At 37.1% G+C, this 13,464-nt stretch overlaps 1 protein-coding gene across 2 annotated transcripts in view; it reads right to left on the bottom strand.

Moving 5' to 3' along the window:
• Dhc64C (dynein heavy chain, cytoplasmic) overlaps positions 1-13,464 on the bottom strand; it is a 353,617-nt gene that overhangs the window by 316,058 nt on the left and 24,095 nt on the right. For both annotated transcript variants that reach the window (XM_067155359.2, XM_067155358.2), the window contains exons 4-5: positions 6,595-6,850; positions 4,630-4,816 (exon numbers count right to left, since the gene is read on the bottom strand). In XM_067155359.2, the coding sequence (XP_067011460.2) occupies positions 4,630-4,816; positions 6,595-6,850 (443 nt within the window). The remainder of the gene's footprint in view (positions 1-4,629; positions 4,817-6,594; positions 6,851-13,464) is intronic.

Genomic DNA, 13,464 nt, shown 5'->3' with positions numbered 1-13,464 from the left:
CAGAAAATGGTGGCAAATTTGAGTTTCACAGTGCCTCCGTTTTAATTCTTGTAAATAAGAATACTTCTAGGGGCCAGTTAGTGGATCGAGGAGAAGCGCTGGCGCCAGGAGGCTGCGCATGAATAACCTGCGCACAACACTCCAGCCTACGAGATCCTTGCTCAAGAGTAGCAACTCATAATTGCTCGTGCATTCTCGCGTAACAAGTTGCCGCTGTTATACGTTAGAGTGAACAGCTGTCTCTTTAAATTAAAAAATTCTTTGCGTATATTTTTCTTACATTCAATCGATCCATGCGGGAAAATTGTGGCCGAGGACAAATATTTTTTGACGATCGATGCAATAAGACGATAGTTCAAGGGATGATAGATGCGGGGAAATTTAACACTGGTTTATATGGAACATTTTTGGGACTGAATAAATTGAACGTTGAATATGGGAAAACGACAGTTCCGGGAACGATGCATCGAGGTTCTACTGTACTCTCTTACCTCTCTGGTACTTCCAAAGACTTGAGGCTTAGTGATGAGAATTTAAAGAACCAGTTATTTTGTTCGTAAAGTAAATGGCAAGAAATACTTAAATCATTAAATAAAATTTTAAAAATAAAAATGATGGGAAAAGATCATTTTGCAAGTTCCATGCTACAGTGAAACCTCAGTGTGTTCCTCATTAACACATTTTACCGCTTAACACGTAAATTCGGATTCTCATTGTATTAAATCTATATAAACATACCTCGCTTATCGTGTCACAAACTTCCACTATTGCCGCTTAGTACAATCACATTTTTCCTAGACCTGAAAATGTTATTGTATAAGTCGTCCCTTCTGAAAGAAACTTGATTTCCAACTCGGGTAAGAGCCGTTGCCACAGCTGTGTGATAACGGGAAAAGGTCTTCCTGAATTTCGAAGGATACTGGACTTTTGGGGAGCGAGCCGTTAGCATAAAAAATGTTCAGTTTTGCTTGCCGGTTAACAGCGAGAATGCTGAATAGCAAATTGAACCTATTTATACTTTTATTTTGCATTCCATTCAGATGGTACAAATGTATTTTGTGTTAAGTGGTACAGTGAATTGTGGTTAATATTTGTCACGTGATATGGTAGCCTATATCTGGATTAGGAACGTAATCGTGTGAAATTGATTAGTGTGGTGCATATTTGCCTTGTGATAGCCCAGTTATGGATAAGGAAAATATTGTGAAATTCCTTGATAATGAAGACAAAATTAAAATCTATCAGAAAGGAGACTGACTTAAGCGGGCAAAGGTCACAAATGTTGAAACTTGCTCCTTCGAGATTCGAGTCCACCACTCAGGATGGTCAAAGTTTTGTTCGATTCAAAATGGCAGCCAAAATTCCCTTACAGCTGCACAGGGTCGAATGTAACCTCAAATTGTCTACAAATGTGACCAGAGAATAATGTTAATCCACTGGTCCGAAATCAAAAAGGCTTCTACTAACATTTGTTTTTGAAGAGTGTGATCTTCAATAATACTTGAATGGTTTTCTTGGCCCCTGTGCATATGTTTTCATATTTGTTGTCTGGTGTTTTTCATACCTTTCAGTGTACATGTTATTTTATAATTCCCACCAGAAAAGGTTTTCATATTAATTTGTTCTCTCATGTTTTTCACCTCTTTAAATACTTTCCTCTCATATTTAGATATGGTAAATAGGCCTATAGTTTTCTATGTACCCACGGATACACAATGTAAAATGCCCTACCGATAAAAATCGTATCTAGTATTTCCATATCCCTGCTGGATAGTTTTTATTCGTATATTCATTAGTACGTTTTCTTGCTTAACACGTTCTGTTTCCTTGTCCCCTGCAGAAATGTCTTAACGAGGTTTCATTGTATCATGTTCAGCCTCACCTGATGGTGACACTCACATAATGTCTCTTTGCTATAAAAATATTATTTTCCTCGCAAACTTTTGTATTACTCCAGCCCCATGATTCCTTAAGACAAGCGTACTGTAAAATAAAAGTAACTGTATTATTACTGGTTGAAAAAGTAATTTATCATCATCATCATTTCCCTTTATTCAGCTGTAGCCAGATAGGGGAAAATATGGTTCCTCTCCACTTTCTTCGGTCTTTCCACCACTCCTCCTCCAACACTGTGTCCCAGTCCAGGTTTCTTTCTATAATGCTGCGTTGGATGGTATCCTTCCATCTCAATCGTGGTCGTCCACGGCCTCTCCTTCCTTGGATTTGCATTTCCATCACCTTTTTTGGCATTCTTTCGTCGCTCATTCGCTTTATGTGCCCAAACCATCTTAGTCGGCTCTTCTCTATTCTATCATTCATTTTTTCCACTCCAATTTCTTCCCGGATTTTCTCATTTCTTATTTTGTCTCTTCTACTCTTCTGTATCATACTCCTCAAGAATTTCATTTCGGCTGCCTGTATTAGACTCTCATCCTTCTTTGTCATTGTCCAAGTTTCTGCTCCGTAAGTTGTTATGGGTACGTAATACATCTTGTACATAGTATCCTTTGCTTCCATTGGCACATCTTTGTCCCATAACATGTTCCTTACACTATGATAGAAACAACTTCCAGCTTGAATCCTTTTACTAATCTCAGCATCCAGTCGAGCATTCTCCATTAATTCACTCCCCAGGTATTTAAACGTTTCCACTACTTCCAGGGGCTTGTCTGCAAGTCTAATCTGACCTTTCCCTTCTTTCTCCCCTCTAGTCATAACAAGAGTTTTACTCTTTTCTACACTTATTTTCAATCCACATTCTTCGATCTTCCCATTCACCACATTCAACTGTTCTTGAACCTTCCTATCGTCTTCTCCCCAAATCACAATATCATCTGCAAATAACATCATGTTCATTTCTCTTCCTCCATGCTGCTTTTGCTGTTCTCATGATGTCATCGATTACTATTGTAAACAGGATTGGTGATAGAACACTTCCCTGTCTCAGCCCACTAGTTATTTTGAACCAACTTGTCCTGCCAACTTGTGTTTGCACGCAACTACAATATTCCTTATACAATGCCATGATAATTTTTATTAATCCCTGTCCAATTCCTTTTTGCACCAGACTGTCCCAAATTTTCGTCCTGGGGACACTTTCATATGCCTTTTCAATGTCAATGAATGTCATCACCATATCATTCTCATACACCCAATGCTTTTCCATTAGTTGTCTCATAATGAAAATGGGCTCTATTGTTGACCTTCCACTTCTGAAACCAAACTGATTTTCCTATATCTGAAAAAGTAATTTGTAATTGAGTAAAATATTTCTTGGGTAACACTTATTCAGCCCAATTACACTTTTTTTGGAGGGTACTCTTGCCATCACTGAAGATGGATATTTTCAACTCTCGAGGCAGAGATGGTTCAAGCAAGTGAATGGAATGGCACATGGCAAGCTAGAAACAGCAGAAGATGGATATTCTCAACTCTCGAGGCAGAGACAGTTGAATGACTTGAAGCAAGTGAATGGAATGCCATGTCACACGTTAGTAACAGCAGGATATAGAACATTCAAAGGGTTAAATTTTGACATGTCTATAACACAGCATGTTTACACATAAAATGCAATTTACGATGTTATATTTCATTTACATGCTTTGCAATGCCTTAAAGTAAATTATAATTCATATGCTGATGAGCTATTCCAGAAAATGAATGAAAAGGGAGAAAGCCAAAGAGCCAAAAATACCTTAAACCTATATCTGTCACACAAAGAGGAAGATGTTGATTCCGTTACTTGTCCCAAAAGTGAGACAATTTATCGGTTCCATAAAACTATAAGATCTGTAGCAGCGACTCCAAATGCAGGATGATAAGCAAAGAGAATGAATGATATATAACCGTTACATGCCAGTCCTGTGGTAGCCCCTATTGGTACTTCCTGGAAAGGGCTAGCAAGTCGTATCACCGGGAAGCCTCAAGCCAGCCTGGATGGCGAGGCTTCCCTTTCCAGGTATTGTTCTCTTCAGCCGGTTTCCCCACGAGTTTCTGGAAGATACACTGAGAATGTTCCGTCTCTAACCACAATGCGAAACCTGAGCTATAAAAAGGAGGCTAGACATGGACAGTCAGTTAAAGTGGGACACCATGGTGGAGAGAGAGAGAGCAAGTGTGTGAGAGAGAGAGAGAGAGAGAGAGAGAGAGAGAGAGAGAGAGAGAGAGTGAGTGTGAGTGTGTGTGTGTGTGTGGAGAGAGAGAGACCCAGGGCAATCGTTGAGTCAATGCCTGGAGTAGCTATTGTGAGAGTAAATGGAATAGTGTTGAAGTTATTAAAACAAATGAATTTATGTTCTGTATTTAATCACAATTTAGGAACAAAGAATTTCCAGAAGGAAATTTTTTGGGTCATTCTGAAATAAATTAGAGTAATAAAACAGGCAGTGTTTTATTAGTTACATTATTTTCCTTCACAATCTCTTATATCTATCATTCTCTGGGTTTCTTTAAAATGAATATTTTGGTTATCTTTCAACAAACAAATGATAGAAGTTTTATTCCATGCAGAAACCAGTTTGCATGACCAATGAGCAACGCATTCAAGAATAGAGGACTTGAAAGCGACATCTGAAGTTATGTTTAAAATCACTTTCTATAAACAAAAATATTATGAGAAAGCTTATTTACCTGTATCGGTGTCAAAGCTGACAGTAGCATGGAAACGCTTGCCATGTTTCAATATATCTAAAGTGAGAGCCACTTCTAAACTTTCACGTTTTTCTTGAATACGATGCAATGCCCGCTCCAAATTTAGCCAGAAGCTAATCTCTTGCAGGGCAGTACCAGATGAAGGCTCACGATCTAACTTTGTCACCTGAAAGTTCAAACAAAAACTTAAGATTTTTCAACATCACTAAATATAAATTTGTAATAAAACATACATAAGGTATATAAAACTAACTACCATCAATCTTTAAGTATTATCTGAGCCTATAGTTATTTATCCCCTTCTAGTTCTTCCCTGAACAAAACCACTGCAAGACCTGTAGTCTACATATACACTGCAAGATCTGCAGTCCACATAATTATATCCAACACTACCAAAACATCTTACCCCACACAAGGCCCTCATGGCTGCACTTCATACTACATTATGTGCCAGCTTTGTATGCCGACTTAACTACCAACATTCTACCTAAAAGAATTTGTGGCCAATGTGGCATCTGGGAAACCTGTAACATCATCTTCATGAGCTCCTTTTTCTTCTTTTACTCATGGGGTCTCCTTAAACAGTTCCTTTTAGCATCGACCTCGAAGATCTTTTGCTACCATGTGTTTTCCTTCAACCCCTCCTAATTATAACCGCTCCCTTCACCAAGTTGCAGGGCCTCCTTATTGGGTCTTCTCGGATGTTTCTTCTCTCTTCATCTGATTCCTTCCAGTGCCTCACATTCAAAGAGTACGTGTTAAGCTGATTCTTCTGCATCATTACATTTCCTACATACATTGTCTGTTATTACTCCAATTCTATGTAGGTGCTTTTTAAAAAGATGGCAGTGTCCAGTCAGCAGTCCTACTACCCATCTTATATTTCCTCTGCCGAGTTCCAGCAGTTTCTTAATATGCTTCTTGTTTGAGCTCTTTATCAGTTCTTTTGCAAGCCTGCATCCTGGAGCATTTTTTCAGTTTTCCATTTGTTTCTTTTGTACCCATTTACCTACGTAAAGCCAGGCTTGTCTATAAGAGATCCCACATACTGGTTCTGGGCCCACAAAAGGTGTTTCTGACCATTTTCTTGCCACTTGATCTGTTTTTTCATTACCTTCTATGCCTGCATGGCCAGGTACCCATATTATTTTAAAAACATTGTACTCAGAGCTTTAGGAGAAGTGTATGACAATACCAAACAATTTTGGATGTAACCCGGACAGCTTCAAGTGCCTTAATGGCTGCTTGGCTATCTGTAAATATCAAAATGTTCTTATCTCTGTAGTTTATTTCCAGGTTTTCCTCAAGGCATGTACTGTAATGATGGCTATCACTTCAGGTTGGAAAACTGTAGTGTGTCTGCCTAGGCTCATTTGGATTGATCTCTCAGGTCTTTCCCCGTTGATCCCTTCCTCCCGTTCCCTTCTCAGTCCTTAAGCCATCTGTCTACCACATGAGCACTATGAAACCATACCTGATGACTGTTTCATGAGTTCTTAAATATCCACCCCCAGCTTCCTACCCTCTTACCCATACAGATTACAAAGTTGGGCATCAACAGGTGCTCTGCTCTAGGAAAGCACCCGGCTTTAACATTACATAAGCTCCATTTTTCTATTCCTTCATTTCGGCCAACTCCCGCTTTCATTTACCTCACAAGTGTCTACTTGTCAATAAAGATCATCACCATTCTTATTCTACCCTCCAATTTTTGACCAACGTGTTTCTTTTATGTGTACTCTACCTGCCCGTACAACAAGAAATAAACCAAAGCATACTATAATGGATTTAACATGTACGTACCATTTGTTATTGAAATTTAAAAAGTATTTCTCAAATCTGAATCAAATATTGTATTTTTTTAAATTGTTTACTAATCACAGGAATAAAATAATTTATAATGACAAGAATACAGAACTTTCCCACCACATAAGTATAGAGTACCTTTTGGATTTCTTTAATCCAACGATTGACACCATTCTGAAGCTGATTAAGGAATGTGGAATCTTCAACACGATCCCCAAAGTCGGCTACTTTTGGTTTGCGTCCTTCATCTGCACATCGTTTGATCACTGAAGCAACAGTCTGGTGGACTTGGAGTGAAATCTCAGGAATATCAATGTTCTGCTGTAGATGTAACAGTCCCATCTCAAGCTCGGCCATCTTCTTTTCAACAGAAGGCGCCATCTTATCACCATCCCTTTGAAATAAATAAAACAATATCATTATACAACACAACAGCGTCGTTAAAAAAAAGTTTAAAAAAGATATTCATTCCCATTTGCTTCAGATTACCATCTACTCTTTTCAACTTACTGCAGAATCGGGAAAGTTACACATTATGATTAGAACAAAAGTCTTCTTGACTATCAGTGACATCTTTGTTTATAATTACAAACGTATCATCTACATATCTCAACCATAAATCAATTCCTTTAATTTTTGCTATTATTTTATTGTGTGATTGAATCCATGAATATGTCGGCATGGATGCCCGATAATGGGTCACACATTGCTAATCCATTCTCTTTATAAATTTTATTGTTAAATGAGAAGTAATTATTGTCTAATACGAAATTTAATAATCTAGTGAATACTTCTAATTCCATTTTACTAAGATTACTATGTTTACAAATATTATCATGAATAAGATTAACAGTTTTTTCTGTCAGAATATTCGGGAACATATTCACTACGTCATACGAACACATCGTCTGTTTTGAACGCACGCCAAATTTAATCAAAATGTCACACAAGTTAATGGAATTTCTTAATGGTTGTTTATTATTAGAAGTGTAATGTTTTTTTAAAAAATTTGAATGTATTTGGAGACCTTATACGTGGGAGAATTTTGTCGAATGTTTATCGGACGAATCGGAACACCTTTTTTATGTATTTTGGGCAAAGCTCTAGTTTGTGGGAGCCTAGGATTCATACCGACAAGTTTTAGTTGTTCTTGTTCGGTAAAAAGATATGAGGATCTTTTAAGTAAGGCCTTTAAGTTGTGTTGAACGTTAGCTAACGGATCTTTAGTCACTAGGTACTGTGTATTTGTTATTATCAAAAAAATCTTCAGTTTTTATTATATATGTATCCTTATATATCCATCTATCTATCTATCTATCTATCTGGAGTAGAGGATAGGAAGAGACAGGTGGAACAGGGTCATGGGAAGGAGAAAAGGGAGGAGGAAGTAGCTTCTGCAGCTATCAGGAAAGATAGGGCTGACCAGGAGGGGAGGGGATCAAATGAGGTGGGTAGGGTTGAGGCTCTGGTCATGGGGGATTCCATCGTTAGACACGTGGGGAAAGTGTGTGGAGGAAAGGGCACCAGGGTAGTGTTATCCAGGAATTAGGTTGAGGCAGATGTTGAGGAAAGTAGAAGAGAGGGAGGAGGGGAAGGAGAAGGTGGTAGTGTTTCACGTTGGTACCAACAACGCAAGGCAAAGTACCAACATAGTTGGAGATGTATGGGATCTGGTAAATGCAGCACGAGTGAAGTTTAAGAAAGCGGAGATTGTTATTAGTGGAATACTGTGTAGAAGGGATACTGACTGGAAGGTGATTGGGGATTTAAATGAGACTATGGAGTGGGTATGTGGGAAACTGGGAGTGAAATTTCTAGATCCTAATGGGTGGGTAGGAGATAGGGATCTGCGCTCAGATGGTCTTCATTTAAACCGCAGTGGTACGTATAAGTTAGGAAATTTGTTTGGAAGGGTAATAGGGAGGTACAATCAGGGAAACGGGATGGCCTAGGGAGCGGTGATAAGGGAACTGGAAATCAAGTAGGGATGACATAAAATTGTTAGTGTTGAACTGTAGAAGTATTGTAAGGAAAGGAATAGAATTAAGTAATTTAATAGATATATATTTACCAGATATAGTAATAGGAGTTGAATCATGGCTGAGAAATGATATAATGAATGCAGAAATTTTCTCACGGCACTGGAGTGTGTAAATACAAAGTATGTTACAAGTGTTTATTTATATATCCACCTATTCAATACAAAGAGATCTTTTAGAAATTAAATATTATTATCTGGTGAAAGAAGAATTTGTAAGCTACGAAAAATTTAAAGATGAGACACATGAAATTCTAGGTGTAAGGCTCATTTCTAAAGATAATAGGCAACTTGATATGTTTGGAGTGTACAGATCGGGAAAGGGTAGCACTGATGCAGATTCGGAATTATTTGATAGGATAGTCAGCTATGTGGGAACCGACATGGAAAGAAATGTGATTGTAGCGGGAGATCTGAATTTGCCAGATGTCAATTGGGAAGGAAATGCGAACGACAGGAAGCATGACCAACAAATGGCAAATAAGTTAATATGGGAAGGACAGCTGATTCAGAAAGTGATGGAACCAACCAGAGGGAAAAATATCCTGGATCTCGTGCTGATAAAACCAGATGAGCTCTATAGGGAAACTGAAGTAATAGACGGTATTAGTGATCATGAAGCTGTTTTTGTGGTAGTTTTAAAAATAAATGTGATAGAAAGGAAGGTCTTAAAAGTAGGACTGTTAAGCAATACCATATGGCTGATAAAGCAGGCATGAGGCAGTTTCTAAAAAGTAACTATGATCGATGGAAAACGGTAAATAAAAATGTAAACAGACTCCGGGATGGGTTTAAACAGGTTCGTACCTTTAAGGGTGGTAAGGAATGGTAAAGACCCACCTTATTATAATAGAGAAATAAAGAGACTAAGAAGGAGGTGCAGACTGGAAAGAAATAGAGTTAGAAATGGCTGTGGAAGTAAGGAGAAATTGAAGGAACTTACTAGAAAATTGAATCTAGCAAAGAAGGCAGCTAAGGATAACATGATGGCAAGCATAATTGGCAGTCATAAAAAATTTTAGTGAAAAATGGAAGGGTATGTATAGGTATTTTAGGCAGAAACAGGTTCCAAGAAGGACATTTCAGGAATAATTAATGAACAAGGGGAGTGTGTTTGTGAGGATCTTCAAAAGGCAGAAGTATTCAGTCAGCAGTATGTAAAGATTGTTGGTTACAAGGATAATGTCGAGATAGAGGAGGAGACTAAGGCCAAAGAAGTAATAAAATTTACATATGATAACAATGACATTTACAATAAGATACAAAAGTTGAAAACTAGAAAAGCGGCTGGAATTGATCAGATTTCTGGGGATATACTAAAGACAATGGGTTGGGATATAGTACCATATCTGAAGTACTTATTTGATTATTGTTTGGTCGGAGGAGCTATACCAGATGAATGGAGAGTTGCTATAGTAGCCCCTGTGTATAAAGGAAAGGGTGATAGACAAAGCTGAAAATTACAGGCCAGTAAGTTTGACATGCATTCTATGTAAGCTTTGGGAAGGCATTCTTTCTGATTATATTAGACATGTTTGTGAAATTAATAACTGGTTCGATAGAAGGCAATTCGGTTTTAGGAAAGGTTATTCCACTGAAGCTCAACTTGTAGGATTCCAGCAAGATATAGCAGATATCTTGGATTCTGGAGGTCAAATGGACTGTATCGTGATTGACCTGTCTAAAGCATTTGATAGGGTGGATCATGGGAGACTACTGGCAAAAATGAGTGCAATTGGACTAGACAAAAGAGTGACTGTATGGGTTGCTATATTTCTAGAAAACAGATCTCAGAGAATTAGAGTAGGTGAAGCTTTATCTGACCCTGTAATAATTAAGAGGGGAATTCCTCAAGGCAGTATTATCGGACCTTTATGTTTTCTTATATATATAAATGATATTAGTAAAGGAGTGAAATTGGAGGTAAGGCTTTTTGCGGATGATGTTATTCTCTATAGAGTGATAAATAAGTTACAAGATTGTGAGCAACTGCAACGTGACCTCGAAAATGTTCTGAGATGGACATCAGGCAATGGTATGTTGATAAACGGGGTTAAAAGTCAGGCCGTGAGTTTCACAAATAGGAAAAGTCCTCTCAGTTTTAATTACTGCGTTGATGGGGTGAAAGTTCCTTTTGGGGATCATTGTAAGTATCTAGGTGTTAATATAAGAAAAGATCTTCATCGGGGTAATCACATAAATGGGATTGTAAATAAAGGGTACAGATCTCTGCACATGGTTATGAGGGTGTTTAGGGGTTGTAGTAAGGATGTAAAGGAGACTGCATATAAGTCTCTGGTAAGACCCCAACTAGAGTATGGTTCCAGTGTATGGGACCCTCACCAGGATTACCTGATTCAAGAACTGGAAAAAATCCAAAGAAAAACAGCTTGATTTGTTCTGGGTGATTTCCGACAAAAGAGTAGCGTTACAAAAATGTTGCAATGTTTGGGTTGGGAAGAATTGAGAGAAAGAAGAGCTGCTCGACTAAGTGGTATGTTCTGAGCTGTCAGCGGAGAGATGGCGTGGAATGACATTAGTAGACGAATAAGTTTGAATGGCGTTTATAAAAGGTAGGAAAGATCACAATATGAAGATAAAGTTGGAAAAGAGGACAAACTGGGGAAAATATTCATTTATAGGAACGGGAGTTAGGGATTGGAATAACTTACCAAGGGAGATGTTCAATAAATTTCCAATTTCTTTGAAATCATTTAGGAAAAGTCTAGGAAAGCAACAGATAGGGAATCTGCCACCTGGGCGACTGCCCTAAATGTAGATCAGTATTGACTGATGATTGATTGCGCCCCCTTCGTCAGCCTTGGTTACTATAATATTGTTATCTTGAATTTTCGATTTCATGTTTTTTATTGTTTTCTGTTGTTTAGGATCAAAATTGGTATAAATTTCTTTAGCTAATCTAGGCAATTTCTTCTTTAACTCCTATCTTACTTTGTTTTCTACATCGCGTGGGAGTTTTGATATGTTCGCATCCGCTTCTGATACAGTGTTAATGATGTCTATTTCTCAATCCTTATTAGGCCAATTGTGTTTTGGACCCCTTTTAAGTAGCTCATTCTCTCCTTCCGTAAATAGTACCTTGGTCAAGTTAACTACTGCGGGAGTAATAGTGTCCGATGGGACTTTAATTTGTTCTTGCATCGTTTGTTTACTGTGATGTATTTGTGTCTCTATCAAATGATTCAATTCCTTATTCAATGTATCTTGTTTCTTACTAAGTGCGAACGTTAGTTTGTGTTCCATGTGTTGATAAAATTACTGCCATTCTAATGGGGCTAAATCCTGTGTCACTGAAATTCTCCCACGTATAAGGTCTCCAAATACATTCAAATTTTTTTTAAAAAACATTACACTTTTAATAATTAACAACCATTAAGAAATTCCATTAACTTGTGTGACATTTTGATTAAATTTGGCATGCGTCCAAAATAGATGATGTGGTCGTATGACGTAGTGAATATGTTCCTGAATATTCCGACAGAAAAAACTGTTAATCTTATTCATGATAATATTTGTAAACATAGTAATCTTAGTAAAATGGAAGTAGAAGAATTCACTAGATTATTAAATTTTGTATTAGACAATAATTATTTCTCATTTAACAATAAAATTTATAAAGAGAATGGATTAGCAATGTGTGACCCAATATCGGGCATCCTTGCCGACATATTCATGGATTCAATCAAACCCAATGAAATAACAGCAAAAATTAAAGGAATTGATTTATGGTTGAGATATGTAGATGATACGTTTGTAATTATAAACAAAGATGTCGCTGATAGTCAAGAAATCTTACACAAGTTAAAGGAAATCAAACTTTATTTGAAATTCACAAAAGAGGACAAAGTCGATAACTCATTGAAATTTCTAGATGTAACTGTTACACGTAAGGATAACACTCTTGATTTCCAAATATTTAGAAAACCGATACAATCATCTACAACTATAAACAATTTTTCATTAGACCCGAATTCACATAAAAAAGCATCTTTACACAGTCTAATTTACAGAGCACTTAGAATCCCTCTATCTCCCAAGAATTTGTAGAACGAATATACTTATATTGGGTTCCTTGCTCAACAGAATGGTTTCAAAATAGAAATGATCAATAAAATTAAGATCAAGTTATCCACGAATCTGATACCAGAAAAAAACAAAACTGAGTATGCTACATTTACTTTTAATAATCCAGCTATACACCAGATTCTTTAATCATAAAGATCATTATGACAGAAATCGTTAATCATGTAATTATTTACTTTCATTATATCTAATAGATTTAAACTATTTCCTAAAGTATCAAAAACTTTCATGCTTCATACACATAGATATATTAATAATTCCAACAAAAAGGTAAGCTAATGGGTTCATACCCCATAAATAGGATTGTCCTCCTTTTTAACCTTCACTACTCCTGCTAAGCTCTTATTTACTACAACGTTAGTATTAGGTACACTTATTGCCACTACATCTACTTCGTGATTAGGGATCAGGAGCATACAGACTCAAATGTACACAGTGTAATTTTTCATATGTTGGACAGACTGGGAGAAGCTTTATGACAAGATACATGGAACATATTAACACGGAAAAACATAGGAAATACTCAGCGATAAGTTTGCATATGAGGGAAACTGGTCACTGACTTGAATCCACAGAGAAAAACCTAGCAGTAATTAGAAACATAGAAAAAGAGAGAATGTTGAACGAACTAGAAAGTTCGTGTATCTATTCAGACCAGACGTATAATAAGGAACAAAATCTTAATGACATCATGGACAGTAAAAGCATTTTACATGAATTAACACCGAAATTATTAAAGACAGCTAATTCAAATAAATTTAGGATACCTAATATATTTGATTCTTCATACTCTAGTGCTCCACCCATACCAACGGATATTAGGCCTACTTCCAGAAAAAAAAAAGATAACTCCGCCCCTTTGTCAG

This window comes from Anabrus simplex, chromosome 11 (assembly GCF_040414725.1).
Source record: "Anabrus simplex isolate iqAnaSimp1 chromosome 11, ASM4041472v1, whole genome shotgun sequence".
In the NCBI taxonomy this organism is placed as follows: Eukaryota; Metazoa; Arthropoda; class Insecta; order Orthoptera; family Tettigoniidae; genus Anabrus; species Anabrus simplex.
Note: the sequence above shows the minus strand (reverse complement) of the source record. Positions and strands in the feature narration are given on the sequence as shown.